At 34.7% G+C, this 22,785-nt stretch overlaps 2 protein-coding genes across 3 annotated transcripts in view; both read right to left on the reverse strand.

The window, feature by feature from the left end:
* The window catches only part of LOC107037143, a 16,982-nt gene extending 16,261 nt beyond the window's left edge, over window positions 1-721 (reverse strand). The window contains exon 1 of the mRNA XM_015255532.1: window positions 635-721. The gene's annotated coding sequence lies outside the window, so the exon portion shown is untranslated. The remainder of the gene's footprint in view (window positions 1-634) is intronic.
* Window positions 722-1,427: 706 nt separating this feature from the next.
* Window positions 1,428-22,785, reverse strand: part of LOC107037240 (CD9 antigen) — a 29,302-nt gene continuing 7,944 nt past the window's right edge. Inside the window, exons 2-5 of one of the 2 annotated variants that reach the window (XM_015255683.1) lie at window positions 10,574-10,885; window positions 10,208-10,483; window positions 7,856-8,046; window positions 1,428-1,500 (exon numbers count right to left, since the gene is read on the reverse strand). In XM_015255683.1, coding sequence (XP_015111169.1) covers window positions 7,894-8,046; window positions 10,208-10,483; window positions 10,574-10,885 — 741 coding nt within the window. In that variant the 3' untranslated portion in view covers window positions 1,428-1,500; window positions 7,856-7,893. Of the gene's footprint in view, window positions 1,501-6,331; window positions 8,047-10,207; window positions 10,484-10,573; window positions 10,886-22,785 lie in introns of those variants that run through there. The other variant, XM_015255682.1, reaches the window with a different exon arrangement.

The following is a 22,785-nucleotide window of genomic DNA, read 5'->3' on the forward strand; positions in this document are numbered from 1 at the left end:
GACATTTTTGTGGAATTAGGGATGGCAGGTAGACGCTCGATGCAACAGGTGACTCCACGAGGGGCTCCGGAAGGGACAAACAATCCTCTTTTAAAAACTCGAACACTGAAGGACGAATAATTTAATTCAAGAGGAAAGAGATGAACAATAATATTTAGATAATTTTTTTAGAATAATAAAAATAGATCGCAGAATCAGGGATCGGAACAATCATCAATTTCAAAATAAGTCAAATTTAGCGTATGTTAACCGATAATATTACCCCGCAATTTTCAATTACCAAATTAATCATCAACCGAATATTCAACTTCCGAAATAATTTATCAACCAGTAATCGTGTCAGAAGATTGACCACTACATGTCTAATCGAAAAAATCCTTTTATGAAATTTAGAATCATTTACTCAATAGTTAATAGAAAATTTAAATTATGAATTATTTTATTATTTCCAAGTTTTAATTAAGAAAAAATAACCATAGAAACAGAAAGGTGCAAATTTTAATAATATTACAAATATAATGATTGTCGATCGATCGCTGTGCAGAATTTAAAAAAATCTGCCTCTAACAAGAGGAGAGATTTGAATTATTCTAACTCGAATTATGAAGCTAATTTATTAGAATAACGAGCGTACATTGTTTCAACTTATACACCTTGCTCCTTAAGATGCGAATCAGGGTCAAGACATTGCGTAGTTTCGCCCGGATGTAGCTGCAAAAGGCGTGAGACGAATATATTTTTTTAATTATACCCTGCAACACGTGTTCCGTTCAACTTAATTTCACTGGACAATTCACAGTCACGGTTGTCACAATCTTTTTTTTTAACTATTATTCGCAGGGCTCTTCTGGAAATGGAGGCGTGAGCTGTGTGAAGGGGCACCAGAGTGAGTCACGGGAGAATAAAGTCGCAGGAGAAGGCCCAGGTAAGTCGTCGGAAAAGATTTAACTTGCGGAGGTGTATAAACGCGTTTTGGAGTCACACTGAGAGTGTTGTGGGATGACGAATACCGCTGTGTCGCCGTGCTGCGGTCCGTTGCTTGCCAACGTTTGCTTCAGTTTCAGCCCCACCTGTAAAACCGGGCCCCACTCCATTCAGGTGTTACCACCTCCACATCCTTGGGGCCTTTTCTTTTTTCTTCTTTATTCAATAGTGATTCGAAACTCGAATTCTTTTTAATCCTTCGATTAGTCACTGCAATCGCACATCCCTCGATCAGATATTTCCAGTGTTGTCTTGGAAATAATCACTTTCAGTCGAATACAGCGGAAAAACTTTGATACAATTGAATAAATTTACAATGAAAACTCTCTTTTTTTTACTTTCTCTCAAATTTACTCATTATGAAGGTCATTTATTATTCGAAAAGAAAATCGACGTGTGTTCACGTTTTATCACTTCACGACTGATCGTCCAGAGTCAATAAAAGTTTATCGTTGTTGAAACCCCCACATCAACTCATTTTTTTTCAGTGAGAAGTACTTTATCAAGATGCCAATTCTGTAAAGAAGAAGTATCATTATGAAAAGATGTTCTTTTTGAAAATCAATAAGATATTCATTAGGTGAAGATTTGAGTCAATGAACAAATGATGAACAATTGAGAACAAATGAGTCAATGGCTGACCCTCACCCTTTTGGGAATTGATCGCGATTTTTTCTACGATTGGGGCACTAGAAAAACTATCTATCAATTTTTTCAGATTTTTTCAACAACCCATTTCGGAGATATCATTTTTTCTTTGTTTTTTCGTTTTTTTTCAATAACTACAGTTGTATTCACCCGATTTTGATTTATGACACTTATTACATATGAATGGGTTGGTTCGTATTGATATCATTTGCCGTTAGAAGGACGTTGACGATATTAATACAGTAGTATACATGTATACCTGTAATACTAATATAATAATAAGAATAATAATAATAATGAAAGTAATAATCATTTTTAAAAACTGAAAAATCAATTATTTGAAATAATAATAATTCTTTTCGGTAAAATATAATAGTAGTTTTTTTAAACTCAAAATACTCAAAATATTCTTATAGAAAATTTTGGGTATTTTTTTTTCAACTCCTAGGTGCTCATAATACCGAATTTTCAAAAAAAAAGTTGAAAAACTAGGATTTTCAAAATTATGTCACGTTTTATTTTTCTCGTCTTTTCCTTCCGAATGAAAGCATTGCAATCGTTCGATTTTCACTTTTTCTAATTTTGCTTGGAAATGATGCAGAATGGTCTGAAACGTAAAAATACGAAGTTTGGGGACCATGTCTGTGCGTGACACTGTCCAGTCGGTGGTCATTTTTTCGTAAATTTGATAATTAAACGGGAAAAATCATTCCAAAAAGTTTGAAATTTTTTCAGTTCATTGGTATAACTTGAGACTAACTCCATGCCAAACTTCAGCTTGATCCGTCCATTAGTTTTTGAGCAATAGCCATTCGTTTTTTAACATTTTCTCGCAAATATCTCGGAAAATACCCAACCGATTTCAATAATTTTTTTTTCAAAATATTCGGCATGATTTCCTTTATCTCAATCAATTAAAATATATATACCCGTTTGTACAAAGTTTTTGAGATATTTGGATTTTTCTGCTTTTGACTTGAACTTGACTCCTTGTTCGCGCTCTAACTTGAGTAAAAATCACTTCGTGCAGCGTGCTTCATACTCGACTTCTGCACGATGTGGCATAAAATAGTATAGACCACTCGGGCATAAACTTCGTTTTCAACGAATGTGAATACAGACCTCGCCTTCGGCTCGGCCTGTAAACTTCACATTCGTCGAAAACGAAATTTGTGCCTTTGTACTCTAATGTACTATTCAAATAATTTTTTTGAAAATTTGGCATTATGAGCACCTAGGGGTTGAACAAAAAATACCCAAAATTTTCTTATAGATAGTAAAAAATAGAAAATTTTCAGCTGTGATAAATAAAAATCGGGCGAATAGAATCCAAGTTATTGAAAAAAACGAAAAAAAATCAGAAAAAATCATATCTTCGTAATGGGCTGTCGAAAAAATCTGCAAAAATTGAGAGATAGTTTTTCTAGGCCCGCAATCGTAGAAAAAAATCGAGATCAATTTCCAAAAGGGTCAGCCGTTGACTCATTTGGCATGGAACACCTCATATACTTCACGTTTCTTCTTTTCGATGTGACCGCCCTTCCTTTTATCACGTTTTAAAGAACCCATTTTGCCGTCTGATAATTTGCAAGGTTCTGTTGACGTAATCGTTTCCATATGCAGGTTTATTACTGTCTAAATTATGAAGATTGAAAAAAGTAGAGGTGCTCATTTAAAAGTAAAGTAGTCCTAATTTCACCGAGTTCTACCAAATATACATGCTCCTCTATTAATAAATAGGTGAAACATTTTTGGTCAGCAATCTATTTCGCCAAGTACATGCGAGACATATAATAACTCAAGTTTGTCTTAGTTTATGAATAAAATATACTGATTAATATAGAAAATGTATAAAATAATGATAACATTATTAATAATCATAATCAAATTCATGTATTATATATGCTGTATTATTATTTTATACATTTTACATATAAATAAGTATTTTTTACCAATAAGCTGAGATAGACTTGAAATTTTCTTCGGACAGTTCTTCGCAAAAGCTTACGTTTTCACACTTGAAAAACACTTGCATCTAATTTCATAAACGTGAATTTTTCGTCGTAAAAATTTTTATAGATCATTTCTCAAAATTTTTCTCACATCTGAACATAATAAAAGCGGACATTGAGTCCTTCTTAACGAATAAATGAATGCATAATGATCAAAAATAATTGCAGAAATGAGTAGTCAATTGTGCGCGCGCGAATTGCGCCCCCTTCCCTAGTTATAGAAAATAAATTATGACATCAGGTAGGAAAAGAAACTGAAATCATGACATGAGTTACGAATTCTGTATTGGAAACATTATTTGGACATTCCACAGCCCGGGAATTTGCCATCCAATGTACAAGAGTAAATGCTCGCACTCTCAGTTACGAAAATATAATATTTTTTTTTTTAGAAAGAAACTCTCCTCTTCATTCCCAGAGCAGTGGTTTTACATGTTCTTGTTCCATTGTGTTCCAAATGAATATTAAAAAAGTTTTAATACAAATTTAAACGTAAATTAAGGCATATATGCAAACTACATGTGATAATCATCTCTTACTCTAAACACTCAACTCATTCCATGGTTTAATCATTTACTTCTCTCACGTCTCTTCAAATATATCACGAAATCTTTGAAATGCTCCACAAATCGTTAACACAACTAAATCAATAACTCATTGCATTGGTGTAGTCCACAAAAGTGATAAACTCTGCGAGTAAACTGAGTTCAAGTACCGTAGCATTAATGTTATGAAAGCAAATAAATGGCAATTTTTAAAAATTTGCAAGCGTCAATTCTTTTATTTCTTATACGAGATTGTTGCTGCATTTTATCAACCCTAACCCTATAACTTATATTTCAAGAAGATTTGAGGCGGGCTGTCAGATTCGATAAAACCTACAAATTTGAGAGAATTCATGTTTTTTTGGAAAAGAAAAAAATAGTACATAATCATGATCAGGGTTGGGTGTGTAAATTACCTCGACGGATTTTTTACATTTTTTACATTACTTCAAAAGCTTGCAATTTTCGATTACTAGAATAATTTATTTTATTCTGACTGACGAATATGCAGTATTGGACACACAAATATCATGAATAATAGTATATTATATACCGAGGACAGATAATGTTCGGACAGAACGCGGTTTTCGGTACTTCGGGCATAAAATATCATTTTATGTTCCTAGGACCGTAAAACCGCGATTCTAAACTCGACTCTTCGGTTAAATTACGGTTTTCGGGCCCGCAGACATAAAATATTGTATGTCTCACGACGATAAAACTATTTTCTAACTCATGTGATTGAAATCCTCGCCTTCGGCTCAGGTTATAAAGCCACATTCATTAGAAAATACTTTTTTATCATTCCGGCCATAAGGCAGCGCTACGCGTTTTAGCGTTGCATGTGAATCTCTGCCTACGGCCATCATGACAAAAAATATTGTTTGTCATACGGTCAAAAAAAAATTTCTGACCAATATGATTGCAACCCTCGCCTTCGGCTCGTGCTGTAAACCTCATATTCGCCAGAAAATTTTTTTTCGGCCTAATGATGAAATATAATATGTGGACGTCCACATGAAAAGGGACCACTTTGTCGATACGGAGGTATGTATACTCTGATAATATTTATAACATTCCGCACATTTTGAGCCCAAAATGATCCTCACGGGGTGAAAAATGACGTCGCTGGAGCAGATGAAAAAAACACTTTAACATGAGTATAAATGGGAGTTGCTGAGACAAAAACGTGAATATCTCGGAAACTAGAATCGACAAAGTGGTCCCTTTTCATGCGGACGTTCACATATTATCACCTAGTGACATAATTTACTATTACATCACGTAGTACGATGCGCGGCATTTTAAGAAACTCAAAAACATGAGCCTCATACCTCATAAAAAGTAAATTTCACGAGGGTCAAACGTTGCAAAAGAGCAAAGTCACAAGTCATCTTCATTGCGAGAAAGTCAATCTCATTATCTATTGAGCTTCATTGGATTCTCTACTTTATTATTTGGAGCCCCAAAAAAGCCCCAAAAGGAGTTCAAAAAAGCTACCAAAGACAATTGAATTAGTTTTGTCATTGGAGAATGCTGAATGAAACAAGTTAATGTCAAGACAAAAGGTGATGGCGCGACGAATTCAATAGAGATCAATAAATAATGAGATTGACCTTTGTAAAATTTATCCCTTACACGGTATGACCCTTACGAGGTGTGACCCTCGAGACGTATGATCCTAGCGAAGTATGAACCTCGTGACTTTTATCACCCTCGCAAGGTATAATCTTCGCAAAGCTTCACGGTTTATGATAAAAGAAAACGTCCGCTGGTTTTTTACATTTTTTACATTTATTACGTAAATTACGGGTTTCTTACAATGTCATGTAAAAAACTGCGGTTATCGACAGATGCCCAACCCTGATCATGATGATCAGCATTTTAGGGATTTGTTTTTCATAATCCTCCAATATTCCTTCAATTTATAAATTTTTAAACAGTGAAGACAAGAAAAATATTTCAAAGAAATCATAATATCATAATCGTGGAATCGAAAAAAAAAATTGGATAGATTGAAGTCTTTATAGACGCACTCGGATCCTCTTAACTATGACTTTTGGACTCTTATATTTATAACGAAATTCTGATACTCTCTGGTACCTCTCGTTTTCGATCTTAATATATCTATTTTTTTATACATATAATTTTTCATCATCTCAATAATTTGTCTCTGTTTGGAACATGGAAAATATCTGCCACATTTCCATGTAATTAATCTTCGACTTTATTACTTTTATTTCTTATCGTCTCTTCCTACAACTAGCTTGGCTTTTCACGGGTCAATTACATTTAATACATATCTATAGAAGAATGGGGATTGAACAGAGCAATCACTGCTCAAATTCAATTCGAAATAAATATATATCTTTGTGTATATATATATTTTTTCATTTTTACCATAATATTTATTAATAAAAAAATTATCCAAAAGAAACTTTCTAATAAATAGAGAAAGTGTATTAATCAGTTCAGCGGGTGAAGAATCTTTATACCCATAAAAGATTAAAAAAAGGTTTCTTCTTTTATTTTGAGATTCATTTGTAGAAAAAAGGATCTTAGAATGAAAAAGAGTCATTGGCAAGTTTTGCGCAATTTCTTTCAAACAATCTTGTGCCAATCTTCGTCAAAACGGTACTCAGATCTTAAACAAAGTCGTACCAATGAAAAATGAATAAATCTTTGGTAAAATGTCAACACATTGAATGTCTGTCATCCAATGGAGGAAGGAGATAGTTATTCAATTAGTTGGAGAACGAAGGGGAGAAGAAACTGTTTGACTTTACAAATGCAACAGTTAGATTTTTTAAAGAGAAAACACTATCTACATCTCTCATTGTTCCAATATCTCTCGAAAGATTTTAGGAAAAAAAATAAGAATAAGAAATTAGTAATTTAAAAAGGAATATTCTCGATTTCAAAAAATTTTCTCAATGTTTTCTGTGCACATGTTACATTAAAAAATAATCTAAAAGATATTGCAGTCAATATTACAACGAAATAGACTTGCTAACTGCGAATATAATTGGAATTGTAAATTATCAAAATTGCAAAGTGAAACATTGACATAACTGTCCACCTAGTCTCCCCCTTTCATTGTACAACAGACTTTCTTTCCTTGCGAATCTCAAACGCATGTGAAATCTGCGTTCATCATCAATGAATTGTAAATACGCAGGTACTGATTTTTAGCCAACGATCTGCCGTTATTCGAGACTTCACAATAGTCATTTCCTCCCAAAACAATTCACAGCGAATTTCAAAACTGCTGGACACCCAAATTGCCCCAAGTGCTTTTATTTTTTGTCATCATCCACATCAGATTAAGCAGCCAACAAAGGACATATGCACTGCATCAGAGATTTCTACTTTAAAATAATTCGAAATATTTCTAGAACTAATGGACATCTCAAGGTACGGGATGGACTCTTATTACTCCGTGATTAATTCCTCGACATTAATGAGGTTTAATGCTGTGAAGCATCGACGAGTGAAGCGTATTCTAGGACGTTTTCCACCCACGAGATCTTGGCACAGAGATAAAACATTAATTACAAGTTTTTTCTTCCAAATCAAAATCAGTCGTAATGTAAATAGCGAGCGATTGGGCACATCTGGACAGGGAGAAGTACGCTAGATCTTGGCGAAAACGATTCTGGTGCTTACATGTCTAGAAAAAAACCTTAATATATGAGAATTTTTTCTTAAGCCTTGTATCGATCGGACGACCCGATAGCGCAGCAGAGCACTAGAGAGAAGATGAGTCCAATGAGATCAACGATACCCAGGCCAATTATTGCGATGAGAATCGTGCAGCCCTGGTCATTCAGTTTGCTGATTAATTTGTCGACACAGCCCTAGATACAAAAAAAGAGAATGAAATATTTCAAACTTCAAAGCATAATCTTAATTACTCGATTTGTCGGAGAATCTTCACTGAGCTTATGAAAACTCTTGACGATCTATTCTTTCTCAGCAAAAATTCCCAGTGCACAGCGCCAATTTCATTGAGGCAATAGGGAACTTGCATGAAGCTCAATCTTTCTAATTCCCCTATTCACACATTCCTCCTCAGGAATCGGCATAATTATAAATTATAATTAATGTTATTTGATTCCTTGGATAGTAATCCATGATTTGAGGTGATGATTTTTCGATTAATTAAGCAATGGATAATCTGGACCAAGAATTACCAATTATTTTACTAATCGACAATTGGTATCAATCCTGACACATTTTTTTATAAATGAATAATCACCCATTAACGATTATCAATTAATCAGAGAATTTTCCGGGACTGGATTTTAGCCAATCACAGCGCAGTATTCGAGGTCACGATACTCTTTTGTTATTAAATTTTTTCGGAAATTGCACACTAGCTTCTGGAAATTGCATCTGATAATTGCATAGTAGCTCTTCATTTATTTCTAACCAATTGGATGTTTTGCTGGAAGAAGCCCTCGAATACTGCGCTCCGCTTGGCCAAAATCATCCAGTCCCGGAAAATTCTCCGCCGAATACCCCTCGACTTTCAACATTAATCGCAATATTTTCCATAAGCTTCCCTGCAGGCTAAAAATTCCGAGTGCGCAGCACGAGGGATTTTTCTGAAAAACTTGACACTTTTGTTTGCTGTTGCAACAAAGCTATCGGGAAAAAATTCCGATAATTTTGAAGGTCTCGGGGTATTGTAACTGACAATTGTTGATCAGAATAAAACTTAACCGATTAATGTATCAACTGTTAATCCTGTTTGATTTTTTCTCAATTATTTAAAGAGGAATTAATTCAATCTGGAAATTTCTAATTAATCCCGATGGTGACTAATTAGAATTCCGAAAGAAACAATTATTTGGTCAATGAGTAATTTTCATGGAGAAATTTTCAATTATTTACCCAATCACCAATTGTTATCCATAATTACCCAATATTCCGATCAACCGTCCATTATACCAAGAGAACGTTCGATCAATTCATGATCGAAACAAGATAAACTTTCCTTAGGTAATTGACGTGAGGAATTTTTTGATTTTATCAATGGATGATTGTCGCTGCATATTATTCTATTATTTATGGACTGAAGAATCAATCAGTGTTCTGTGATAATTGAGGATTGATCTGATAATCAGATAATTACCCATCCTGATTAATGATTGTTTGATCAACAAATTAATTTGTTGTTCTCACTCATGATTGAAATGATAATCAATCTCTTAGTAATTCCAATTACGCATTTTTTTATTAATCGATCATCCCCCAATGCTGATTGTCGATTGATAATTTAACGCATAGTTTTTTGTTGGAATTACCGATTGATGGAATAATCGGAAAATTGAGAATACCAATTGACAATTCAAGATGATAATTGGAATCATTCAAAAAAATATTGGGAAATTAATGATTATTCCTGATGTCTGTTCCTCGTAACAAATGGATAGCTAAACGGCGAAAATTGGGGCGAAATATTGCCTAAATTTCTTATGATGATTAATTGAAAATCAGACGTTTTTCAGGCCAATTTTTCGGCCATGACGTCACGAAGACGGTCAGGTAACACTTAATTGGTCGAAAAAGAAGAGAGTGGGGGATTTTCATCCTCCGTTGGCCGAGGCGCGCCTTCAGATTGAGTTAGGTCGGCTCGAGCCATTCTGTGATTGGTCCAGTATTCAACCGTCTATGTGACGTCACTGGTGGCTTCAAAGCGTTTGAAATCTTCAACTTTTAACAATTAATTATGAATTGATGAGCAATATTTCAAGCGTTTGTGACTGAAAAATGTATTATTCAGGTCCCAAACTTGAGATTGGAAAATTGAAATGAATTTATGCAAGTTCCCTATTACAAAGTATATAGCTAAGAATCAGTAGCAGAGTAATGACGGGGATAATTCAATTTTGCGAAGAGTTCAATTTTTACAAATCTAAAATTGAAATCACCCATTTCATTTACAATTTTGCTACCAAGAGGTTTCCCTAGAGTTTCAATCAATTAATTAACTCGAGAGAATACATCAATTACCTCAGCATAAATAGCATTATCGACAAATCCTCCAATTTTCACTTGGCGTGCTCTGCGGCAGTCCTCAGAAGCCCTGTCCTTGCAGCAGGACTCAGGCAATTCGTAATTGTTGTTTCCATTGGAAGTGACAGTGACACTGAGTCCATTCAGAGTTGAGCCCTTGGTATTGTATTTACTTCCAGCCCAATCATCTGGTCCATTAGCTCCGCAGCATCCCAAATCGGATTGAAATGCGTCAACGGTTGCAGTGCGATATTCGAGAACACCATAATCTTTCTAGCAAAAGGAATATCCAAAGTATTACAACAAAAACACATGTGTTATCGTTTCAGCAGAGATGAAAACATCTGAGAATCACATAATTACTTTAACGGTTTCTGAGAATGCCCTTTTGACCAGCGGCCCCATAGTATCACGACGAGTGTAGAGCCATGCGCCAGCGGCAATCTGTGCCACGACAATGACCAATAGACAGCTGAAGAAAGAAACAAGTAGACACTGAGACTCGCGAAATGCACCGCAGCAACCAAGGAATGAAACTATCACGAGTAGAGCCCCTGCACCGACCATAATGTACAGTCCTGCATGGTAATTAGTCTCTTCTTGGGTCAGCGATACGATAAATGTCTTGTCAACTAACATCCATACGCCAAGGACTACTGCTGCAAGACCGAGGGCCTGGGAACAAAATAAATCTTTTATTAATCATCGAATAAACCTTCCAGTGGAATGCACAAAAGATTCTCCACATTATTTTGATGAATCCTTGGGGAACTGGAGGCGAGAGAAACTAACAATCAGGGATAGCCAAATCTGTAATATTTTATTACAGTTAAATATTGAAGGTCTCAATTAGATAACATCACTCTTGAAATTTATTGATTACTTAAGTATCATTAATTCAAATATTCAAATTTTCAACTATTTTATCAATCAATAATTGAGGTAGGAAGATTGACGAGTATTTGTGTAATCGAAAATCTCCTTTCAAGAAATTTGAATTATTCACTTAGTAGTAAATTTACAGTTTCAGATTAACAAATTTTAAATACATCATTATTCGTAAAAAATCAGATTATTAATATTATATTATTTAAAAAATTGAATCAACACACGTATGAAAAAATCGTATAGAAATTTTCTGTACGGATTGCGTATAAAAATTCTATAGGATTTCCGTATATGATATTCGGATATTTCTATACAAATTATTTCTATCCATAAATTTTTACATAAATTTTTGTTTTCATGCGAAAGATGTCTAAACGCTCCAGAGAAAAACGTAGAGAAATGTTGCAACTCCATACGAAATGTTTCTATACATGTGGCAGTGGGTCGTATAGGATCAAACCTATAGAAATCGTATAGAAATAATTTGTATAAAAAATATCCGTATAGAACCGAATATCATATACGAAAATCCTATAGAAATCTATACGCAATCCGTACAGAAAATTTCTATACGATTTTTTCATACGTGCATATTTTAAACCTTCATTAATGTAAGGGTCAAATTCTTGTAATATTACAGAAATTTAATATTGATGGGGATCCCTGCTAACAATGGTGCCATTTGGATCTCTAATCCCTTTATTGACTAGAACTGGAGTGGAAAACATTTTTTTTATTCATATACTCAGAATCATCGAAGCAAATTTCCCCAGCTATCCATAACACCATCATTTTTTCTCCGTGGTTATTCGTTTTTTTTTGATAGAATGTTTATTTATTGACCACAAGATAAAGTTCATTTTTGTCGCAGATGCAACCTTTTTTCCACATAAACAAACAAAACGGAAATATAATAATAATTCTTAAAATTAAAGTTAGTTCCTATATAAATACATTTGCACTATTCGTAGGAAGACGTTGAAATGTTGTGACTAGCACTAAATGATTAAATAATGTTGCGAATATATTTTTAAAGAGTTTGTGGTCAGGAATCTTTCTTCTGCGCCAGAAATTGATCAGTTAAAACTGACGATTATTCGTGGTTATTTGTAGCTATTTGTAGCTCCACAGGAATTTACGCTTTGTTTATCAGAATTCACAACCGCAACATAGATGTGAGGCCACCAAGTGGGATGTAAACTAGTTACTCTTGGGGGCCAACCAATGAAATCACTGGGAGTGAACCAATGATAGGCGCCAATCCATGAGATCACTGGGTTCTCCGTGATCTCATTGGTTGGCCCCCAAGAGTAGTTAGTTTAGAGACCACTTGATGGCTCCCACATCTACACTGAGAGAAAAACACGCTGTCAAACAAGTCTTGTTTGGGCCAACAAAATCGCTAGTTGAAAATTGTCGAAAAAGAATTTATTTGGTTCTAATTTGAAAGTCTCAAACATGAATAATTGTTCTGCTTTCGACAGCAACAAAATATTGGGTTCAAGAGGCGGATAATTCACACCAGACGGTGTCTTTTCTGGATGAAAATATCTCATATAGAGGAAAATTTATCAACAAATATTTTATCCCCAAGTCACAAGATTACTATCATATCATTATTATTGTTTCATTTAAGGGTTCATTTCTTGTCTGTGACTATTAGACAGCCGAAACGAAAACCTACTATCCCTTGTTTCGCACAAAACAAAGATTTTTTGGGAGCAAAATACGTGTGGGAGTATCGAATAACGAAGGAATAGTACTAGAAATTACATTTCTTGCGTGTAGGGTGAACTGCCCATATGCGGAACACTACCCAAGAACGGAACCGATTTTACGAGATTTCTCAAATTTTGGCCAAGCTATCGATTTGATTTTTTTTTTCTAAATTAAGTTTATATCCCTCCCCATGACGTCATCACAAATCTGATCGGCTATCGATTACCTCCTGCTGAATATTGGAGAAAAATCCTGGCAGCAGCCAGTTTGCGGCGATTGATAGTTACGCGTGCCATTTGACGGTTTTTTTTTGAAGCGATGTTTTTTAGATTTTAATTCACAAAATGCGGTAAGTTGTGATTGATATTGATATAAAATCCTTCATTCTTCAATATTTCCATATCAATTTCATCAGAAAAATGCTATTGTATTGAATATATGGGGGTTCCGTCTTTAGGGTTAGTTTTCCACGCAATTTCAAACGAACGGAACACTCATACGGGTGGATACCTATGTCAAGTGGGAATACGGTGATACTGTGGAAAGTGTATTGGCGGTTAATGAACTAATAATTTAATGAAGTTAATCGGAATCGTATCCCTAAATTAGTTTATTTTCTTCATTTTTTCGCGTAGATGGCTTCAAAAGGTAAAAACACACGGAAAATACACGAAGAGGAGGGAGAACAATCAGCCAAGGCAGAAGTGGTTAGGAAACCCTCTCAACGGTTTAAATACACAAAAAAAATCTAGAAGAAGCGATTGAGGCTGTGAAATCGGGGAATAGCTCTCTAAATAATGCATCAATTAATTATGGTATCCCCAAAACTACATTGCATTCACGAGTCAACGACAAAGTATCTGGATACTCTCATGGTCGTCAGTCTGTATTGACAGTTGGGGAAATCCACCGAAAAGATATAAATTTCGGGAGGAATTGAACAAAATTGTATATTTTCTGATTAATATCCTCCTCGATATGACTTCGCATCAGGAATTAATCTCTCAACGTCACACTAACCTCCAATGTTCCGTAAATGGGCAGACGATGTTCCACTCTTGGCAAAAGTGTTCCGTCCTTGGTATATTCGATGTGCGTGTACTTATTAATTATTTCCAATTATTTCCCATCAAGTGATAGGTTCCTTCATTTTTTCTCAGAAAATAGACTAAATTTGGAATTAGGCAGTATTTTTCTTAAATTTTTCAAGAGAAAATTTCAATATTTCATGACTGTGTAAACTTCTGAAACGGCTTAAATGTTCCGTAAATGGGCAGTTCACCCTACAGAGAATGCAATTTTTTTTTAACTACTACATCTATTTTTGCGACAAAATTTTTTTATTCAAGCGCACTCTGCATGTTTGGCACAAAAAAATCATTTTTTGATAATTTTCAAAAAACNGAAAATACACGAAGAGGAGGGAGAACAATCAGCCAAGGCAGAAGTGGTTAGGAAACCCTCTCAACGGTTTAAATACACAAAAAAAATCTAGAAGAAGCGATTGAGGCTGTGAAATCGGGGAACAGCTCTCTAAATAATGCATCAATTAATTATGGTATCCCCAAAACTACATTGCATTCACGAGTCAACGACAAAGTATCTGGATACTCTCATGGTCGTCAGTCTGTATTGACAGTTGGGGAAATCCACCGAAAAGATATAAATTTCGGGAGGAATTGAACAAAATTGTATATTTTCTGATTAATATCCTCCTCGATATGACTTCGCATCAGGAATTAATCTCTCAACGTCACACTAACCTCCAATGTTCTGTAAATGGGCAGACGATGTTCCACTCTTGGCAAAAGTGTTCCGTCCTTGGTATATTCGATGTGCGCGTACTTATTAATTATTTCCAATTATTTCCCATCAAGTGATAGGTTCCTTCATTTTTTCTCAGAAAATAGACTAAATTTGGAATTAGGCAGTATTTTTCTTAAATTTTTCAAGAGAAAATTTCAATATTTCATGACTGTGTAAACTTCTGAAACGGCTTAAATGTTCCGTAAATGGGCAGTTCACCCTACAGAGAATGCAATTTTTTTTTAACTACTACATCTATTTTTGCGACAAAATTTTTTTATTCAAGCGCACTCTGCATGTTTGGCACAAAAAAATCATTTTTTGATAATTTTCAAAAAACTGTGTTCTTGGCACAAGGAAGACTTGTGTGAGAACTTTGTCGTTTTTCTCTCAGTGTATGTTGCCATCATGTTGCAATCGCGAATAATTCTTTCGCGTTTTTTCGTACAATCTACTCAGGTGAAAATGCGTCCTAAATTTGTCAAACTACTACTTTTCTTGATGAAGTAAATCCAGTATACATTCGCGTATGCATTAATCAAGTGGTCAAAATAATAAAGTGGATAATTGCATTTTTATAATAAATAAGTATCGTCATTATTGCTAATAAATTAGCAATTTCTTTCCGAATAGGTTCTCTTTTTCAAATTCTTATTTCACTTCTTCTATGTTTTTATGTGATGGTACTATCATCAATTGGAAACTCAAATTTGAGCGATTACAATATTTTGCTTCACATTGCTTTTCACGTTTGTTGCTTCCATACGGAAGCAAAAAACGTGAAAAATTCATGAAAAAAATATTTGAGTATGTTAAATCATTGGGAATTTTTCGTATTTTAATCCCCCCTTCCCCCCTGGGGTAAATAATCAATCAATCTGAGAAAAAATATTAACATTCAGGAAATGTTCAGATAAACACTGAAATAGTTACTTGAAAATGAAAAATTTTCGTGTTGAAGAATTGAATTAATGCTCGAGAACAATGAACCCCTTTCGTTTCACTTCTCCGGAGAACCACTGACGAAACACCTTAATATGACAACTATAGAGGGGGAAATTCAAGGAGATGAATAACGTAATCAAAGACTCCTGGAGGGTGGTAATCTGCATGAAATGTAAGACAACCACTCCCATTCAACTCAAAGGCGCCACACTTGCATGTCAATGACGTAATTGGACACCCTCTTGAGTCCGGACTGACGACTCTATACTAGTTTTACTGAGGCTCTTCATCATTTTTCAATGCATCTTCTGCGCAATATATTTTTTCTCTTGTATTGCTTGACGCGGTAGCAAAGGTCAACACGTGCGTTCTCAGGTCGTTGCACTCATTTCATGATTGATGCAATTCAACATGAATACCAGGAGGACTTACCGAACCGCGCGGTCCAAAATCATTCGTGAATTACGATAAATTTCATGGATTCTTGTCATTCTGTTCCGATTATCTATGTCTATCTGGAATAATTACTGGAAAAACGGTAAAAATACTTTTGCAGTGGGGAAGTTGGAGTTATTTGGATAATGTGAGCGGTTCCACCAAATGCCGACTTAAAATGTTGCCTCAGAATTTTTGGTATTATTTTTATTTTCTCATCATAACATCCTATTTTACTAAAGATGAAAGAAACGTGAAGATTTTTTATATCGAAATATCTCGAAACTGCCTGACCGCTAATCCTTAATTCTAATTGGTCAATATGTGACACGAAGTTATTCAGAAAAAAAAAACACGCGGCATTTCCAAATTCTTCAGTGACATAATTTCAAATTCTTCAGTGGTAAATTTTATTTCACGTCATATATATATGCATATCTATACATATATATATATATATATATATATATATATATATATATATATATATATATNATATATATATATATATATATTTCACATGTATATATATTATCGGTGAAATTAATAAATTCTGTCCTTTTATGGAGACCGATTATTTAAAAAAATTGAAGATAACTAATTGAAAATGAAAAATTCTTTATAGATTCTTTTACTCTACTTCGCTATTCACTTTAAGCATTAGTCGAATTCTCTTTGATTCATTATCAATATTTATAAGGTATTCATGAGAAAATGAAATTTAATGAATTCCATTTCTTCATTTCAACAAATGGGTAGAGCAGCGCGCGAGAGCGCGCGCACAGATCTTGTACAAGTAAAAAGAAGAAAAATTAGCACTGGCAGGGCGCTATAACTTAATATTTGACAGAGATATAGCGGATTCAATTTTTTTTCTCCTTCAAAACTAAACTTAATTATAATAGTGCAGCACTACTATTCATAAAAACAATACTCGGGAATATAAATTTGATCGGAAACTTTCTCAATTTTTCGAAAAAAAATGGCTTTCCATGTCATTCAATTTCATCGTGAAAATCACGAAGAAAGTTTAGAACGTCCATTTCATGGTGATCCCCATATGTTAGTCAATTTTTCTTCTTCTCATCGTGAAATTCAGGAAATTTCCGATCCGAAATAGAAACGCTTCTTTGTAGAGCAGCACAAGATTTACAAGAAATGTTATGATGGAAACTTCGTTATTTCCGCGGTTCGGAGATTTTTTTTTTATAATTGTAGCTTTCAAACCTTTAGGAAGATTTATTCAACGTAAAAAAAACAGTCATATAAAGAGATAAAGAGGGAAAGAACAAGAAATTTACATGTGTACATGTACACCATTATTTTTTTTTAACGGATGCATTATAAATTTATTTAAATTGTAGTTATCACACCGGTACCACTTATTTAGTTCGCTTGGTTGTGTTTCAAACACGTAAGTTGCATCTTTCGAGAAACGTAGAAATTGCTTTGATGTCCTTATCGTTGAGAGTGTACAGAGAAAATTGAATTACTAGTCGGTTTTTCAGGAATATCTCCGAATTGGGGAGAGATTTCATCATATTTTTTGTAGATTTTGTTTTGCTCTACAAAAAGGGCTCTTATAAAATATTCGATATCTCGTTTCAATTTCGAAATATTGAAAAAACGGACTTCCAAGAAATAAATTTATCTTTTTCGCTTGTTACACCCCTAAATTCTTCGCAGCACCAAAAAATCGAAATTTCCGATCTCTTTCAGATCGAAAATTTCCTGAATTTTCGAATGAGAAGACGAAAAATTGAATAAAATGTGGGGATCACCATGAAATGGACGTTTCAAATTTTATTTTCACGATAAAATTAATCATGACATAAAAAACAATATTTTTTGTCGAAAAATTGAAAAAATTTCAGATCAAATCTACATTTCGGAATATTTTTTTATGAATTATACTAGGGGATTGAGTCCCCTGCCTGCTCCGCTCGACAACCCTCATACGCCCCTCATTTTGACCCCCATGACCCTTATTCTGACCTCCATGATCCTTAGTTCCAAACTCTTAATTTTGGGGTCTTACACGGAGAGAAATATTCAATAAAAATTACGTATCTTTTCCGTAATTCCGGAGCGAAATGTGGTTGTAGGAAATTTTACGGAAATGTCACGGAATTTTTCCGGAGCGTTCCGTAATTTTTACTGAACATTTCTCTCCGTGTAATTTCGAGTACCGAATTTTCATCACCAGACGTCGATTTGGATTTTTATAATATAGAGATAGTATGTACTGCATTATTCCAATTGAAAAATTTAGTTTTGAAGAAGAAAATAAATAAATTATTAAGTGATAGAGCTGCGGCAGCACTCATTTTTCTTTTTTCTGACTTGTATTTTACGATGTAGTTGTATTTTACGATGAGAATAAAAATAATGCCAAAAATTTGAAGGCAATATGTTACATCGGGATTTAGTGAAATCGCTCATATAGTAGATTTTTTTAACGTTTAGAGATTTTTCAAATATTGAGTTGATCATTTTTTATTTATGATGTAAGCTTGAAAACATTCAAACATTTCATTCAACTGAAATGAATGCTAACGACAATTTGTCATTCTAACCCTTTCATTATTCTCCAAACAGGTGGTTTCGCATGACTCGTTTTCCAGTGGATACTTTGAATACATATTAAACCCGTATGAAATGTGAATACATATGTACACTATTGTGTCTAAAACACGTTTCGAGTCTATATTCATACAGGAAATTATTCAAAGCGGAGAGAAACATGAAAAAAGTTGAAGTTTTTGTTGGTGAAAAAAGCGCTCTCATTTGTTCATGAAGATCGTGAAAGGCTTTTGAAATAGTCAACGGTCTCAGACACACTCCATGCGGCAAATCTGTCAACAATGTGTCGCGAGAAACAGTCGAGACGTTGTCTGAACGTTCTTTATGCTCCAAGAACTGATTTCATCTTTCTGGCGACATTTCGTTATCCTTTTTCACCTTTTTGGAATGACTAACTGTTCTACCGTTCAATTTCCTTTTAGGGAATAATTCCGAGAGAAAAGATAGGGGAGCTGATGGTACCTGCACCGCTCAGCGGGTAATACCGCCCACCCGTATTTCTCAGGATTAGCTGAGAAATTTTTTTGCTTCCGAATGGAACCTTATAATCGTTCAAATTTAAGTTTCGGTTTTTTTGTATTATATCGACCCATTATGATCCAAAAAGTCCGAAAATGCAATTTTTGGACCGTGTCCGTATGTGTGTATGTTGGCGTCTAAATTAAAATTTGATTCATTTATTAATTTATTTTATTTTAATTTTTTTTCATGTTTTTTTTAAATTAGTTGTCCTACGATAGCTTTAAAAAAATGTTTTAAAATCATTGAATGATGGCTTAAAATGATTGCTTGAGTATCCTTTCGACCGAGTTCAAAGATGGAGGTGATAGCATCAATCGTTGTTTCTATTTATATAAAAATTTGGAAATACTTTTCATTCATTGAAAATTAGAATTCCGGGCATATCTTTGGATATCATGCTTCAAATTGATTCAATCGTAGCTTAAAATTCAATTTCAACACCACTTTGTCGAAGTTGAAAGATTATCATGATACCTATATCCGTAGGTTTGATTTTTATAATGATTTTTACATTGTGGTGCATTTTTCATGAATTTTCCAGGAAGCTTCCCAATGGTTTCTTCAAATATGATGCTTCAAAAGGGTGGGGGAAGGGAACAAATCGTAAAAAACCGAAAGGTTATACTAGAGGGAAAAAAATAGGAAAAATTATAACAGTAGGTCTGCATTGCTCAAAAAAGTAATCAAAACAAGGTTCAGTAAGGGCGGTATTGGATGCATGCCGGGCAGTAATTATCATCAAAGTTCGATTCCATCGCTCACTGGCCGATGGCAATTGAATTACATAATTAAATATGTTTAATGTTAATAAAAAATCTGTCCTCTTCACATCTTCAAGTAAACCCCTCCAAAAAATCATTATATAACGATAATTCAAAGTGCTTCGGCTTCTGAAGTTTAAGGATGTTCGACACCCTTTTAGCTAAAATTGACGTTGTTTTCATTTTTCTGGCAAATTATCGATGGGAGTGACGTGAAAAAATATAACGATTTTGTGGTTTGTCATTCTTTAATGGCTCACGAAGTTGCGTAGTGGTGCGATAATTTTCATGCGTTTTTTCTACAGTTTTGTGATTCTTTTTAAAAGTTTAGAGAAAATGCAAGAAAATGTTCGCACCACCTTAAAATTTCGTCAGTCATTAAATAATGACAAAACGCAAAAACGTTATATTTTTTCACGTCAATTCCATCATAAGTTTGCCAGAAAAATTAAAAAAACGTGAATTTTGGCAGAAAGGGTGTAGAACATCCTTAATTGTAATGCAAATTGAATTCTAATAGTCGATTTCGTCAATATAAATATATTCTGTTGTAAAGCGCAAAATATCTATTTCAAATCACTGTGCAAAATGATGTTTACAGCGTGAAAAACAATTTTTTTCTCGTTTGAATTTACATTTCACAGGGGAACGGAAAACCTGAAAGCATTCTAGAGCCCAAATTGAATATGGAAACACTTCCTCTCCTGCAAAGGCCTTAAGAATCCTCTTCGAGATACAGAAATAAATATTACCAACACGTGGGCCGCACGTGATGCCGTACCTGAAGAATATTTCCCACATCTGCATACCGAATTTCGTTGAAGTAGAAACTCGTCGAACACATAAATTTCCTTCGAAAACGTTACGAAGTCATTTTCCATAAGTAAACATTTTCAGAGAGCGACGAAAACTGCTGGCATGTATTTTTTGTGTTTACAAGATAAAAGAAATGTCCTGAAGTGCCACTTGAGTAGCCTGATGTGCCCGGCATGTTATACGGTTAATTCACGATAAAACAGCGCGATGTCAAAATCAAGAGAAAATTTCCAGCTTCAATTCGAGACACGCGTGGGACACAGGGAGAGTCTGTTCGTTGTGTTTACCGACAAGACTTCCCCTCCACTGGATTTATATTTGTCTGGAATTACGACTCAGTATTTCTCTCAGTCGAAAACTTCCTGCAGCTTATGGGGTCTGGACAGCAAATTTGTATAAAATACGGCGGTGCTAAGAAACTAAATATGTCATGTAATAATTAAGAATTATGCAGAAGAAATTTTAAAAAGTCTGAGCACTTTTATGATTTCATTTGTATTTCATTAGTTATACGCGAGCTTTATGAACGCTAATTTAGGGGAGGGTGGGGTAATATGGACACCTGGGGTAAAAGGGACACTCAAAGAATTTACAAAAAAATTTTTTTTTTCAAAATTCAAATTTGTAAAAGCTGCTTCTTGGCAAAGTTCACAACCGAAATATTATTTACGAGTAGGGTAAAATTGACACCCAAAAAGGTTGATCTTATTCAAAAAGTCAAAAAAAATGTTAACAGGCATTTTCCAATGGAATCGTGTCGGTATTTTTTTATAAAAAGAAATTAGAGTTGGAAGAGATATCAACAAATAAACTTCAATTCTATTAAATTTTACATTGAAGTTTGAAATATAGAGTAGCTTTGGATTTCCTGTTTTACTATTGAAATAACTTTAAAATTATTCATTTTTTCAACAAACAATTGCACGCCATATAGAACTGACCTTTTGTCCATTTGCGAAATTTGTAAGATGGCTACTTTTCTACTCACAAACAAAATCACCATAAAACAATGGGGGTAGGGGAGAACAAATGAGCAAAGACAAATTTGGTTTACCACCCTCCACGACGAAAATAAAAATAGTTTATGCCACTCATGCCTGAAACCGGCTGGATTACACACTCGACGCTTCGCGTCTCGTGTCTAATTCAGCCGATTTCAGGCTTCGTGACATAAAATTTTGTTCAGTACTTGTTGGGAAATTTCGTCCTTAACGTGTGTGGTTACATCAGTCGCCTTCGGCTCATGCTGTAAACCCCACACACGTTAAAGACGAAATTGCCCCACACGTGCTGAAATATATTATTATACCATACGTGCGTGAAATCCGGCCGGTTTCAGTTGAGTGTCGACGCACAGAAAGTGCCGGGTTTCACACTGTAGATGTGTGGAACCCTACACATCTGTATAATCCCGTGCGGAACCCATGGGCATGCGCAAATGCACGGGTCGATGCGCAGATCGATGCGCAAATGGTCGTTGCAATATCATCGTTGGATTCCACACATCCATTGCGCATCGACTCGCGCATCGACTCATAACATCGCCCACTGCCTCACTTGTTGGTATCCACATAACCCTCTCAATATTCTGTCGTTAAATTTATTCATTTATTCAATATAAAAGGAGTGAAATTAAATGGACAACCACATCATACCCGACAGTGACGAGGAGATTGATCTCTCGGGAGATTTATTTGATGGAGATTCGACATTCCTTACCGAAGCAACCGTCGGTTCTCCGCCAAATAAAAAGCTGTGTTTGGATGATGGAAATGATGAAATGACAACTGGAATGATAAAAATCTTCCACCAGAAATTTCGAAATCGGGACAAGAAGTGAGGAATAATTTGATCCCCGAAAAATCGGTTGATAAATACAAGACTGTCTATGAAATTTCACCCAATTAAATTGAGAAATTTGATTTTAAACAATTTCCAANAACAAAATCACCATAAAACAATGGGGGTAGGGGAGAACAAATGAGCAAAGACAAATTTGGTTTACCACCCTCCACGACGAAAATAAAAATAGTTTATGCCACTCATGCCTGAAACCGGCTGGATTACACACTCGACGCTTCGCGTCTCGTGTCTAATTCA

This window comes from Diachasma alloeum, unplaced genomic scaffold (assembly GCF_001412515.2).
Source record: "Diachasma alloeum isolate Michigan unplaced genomic scaffold, Dall2.0 Dall_scaffold_00214, whole genome shotgun sequence".
NCBI classification, from domain to species: Eukaryota; Metazoa; Arthropoda; class Insecta; order Hymenoptera; family Braconidae; genus Diachasma; species Diachasma alloeum.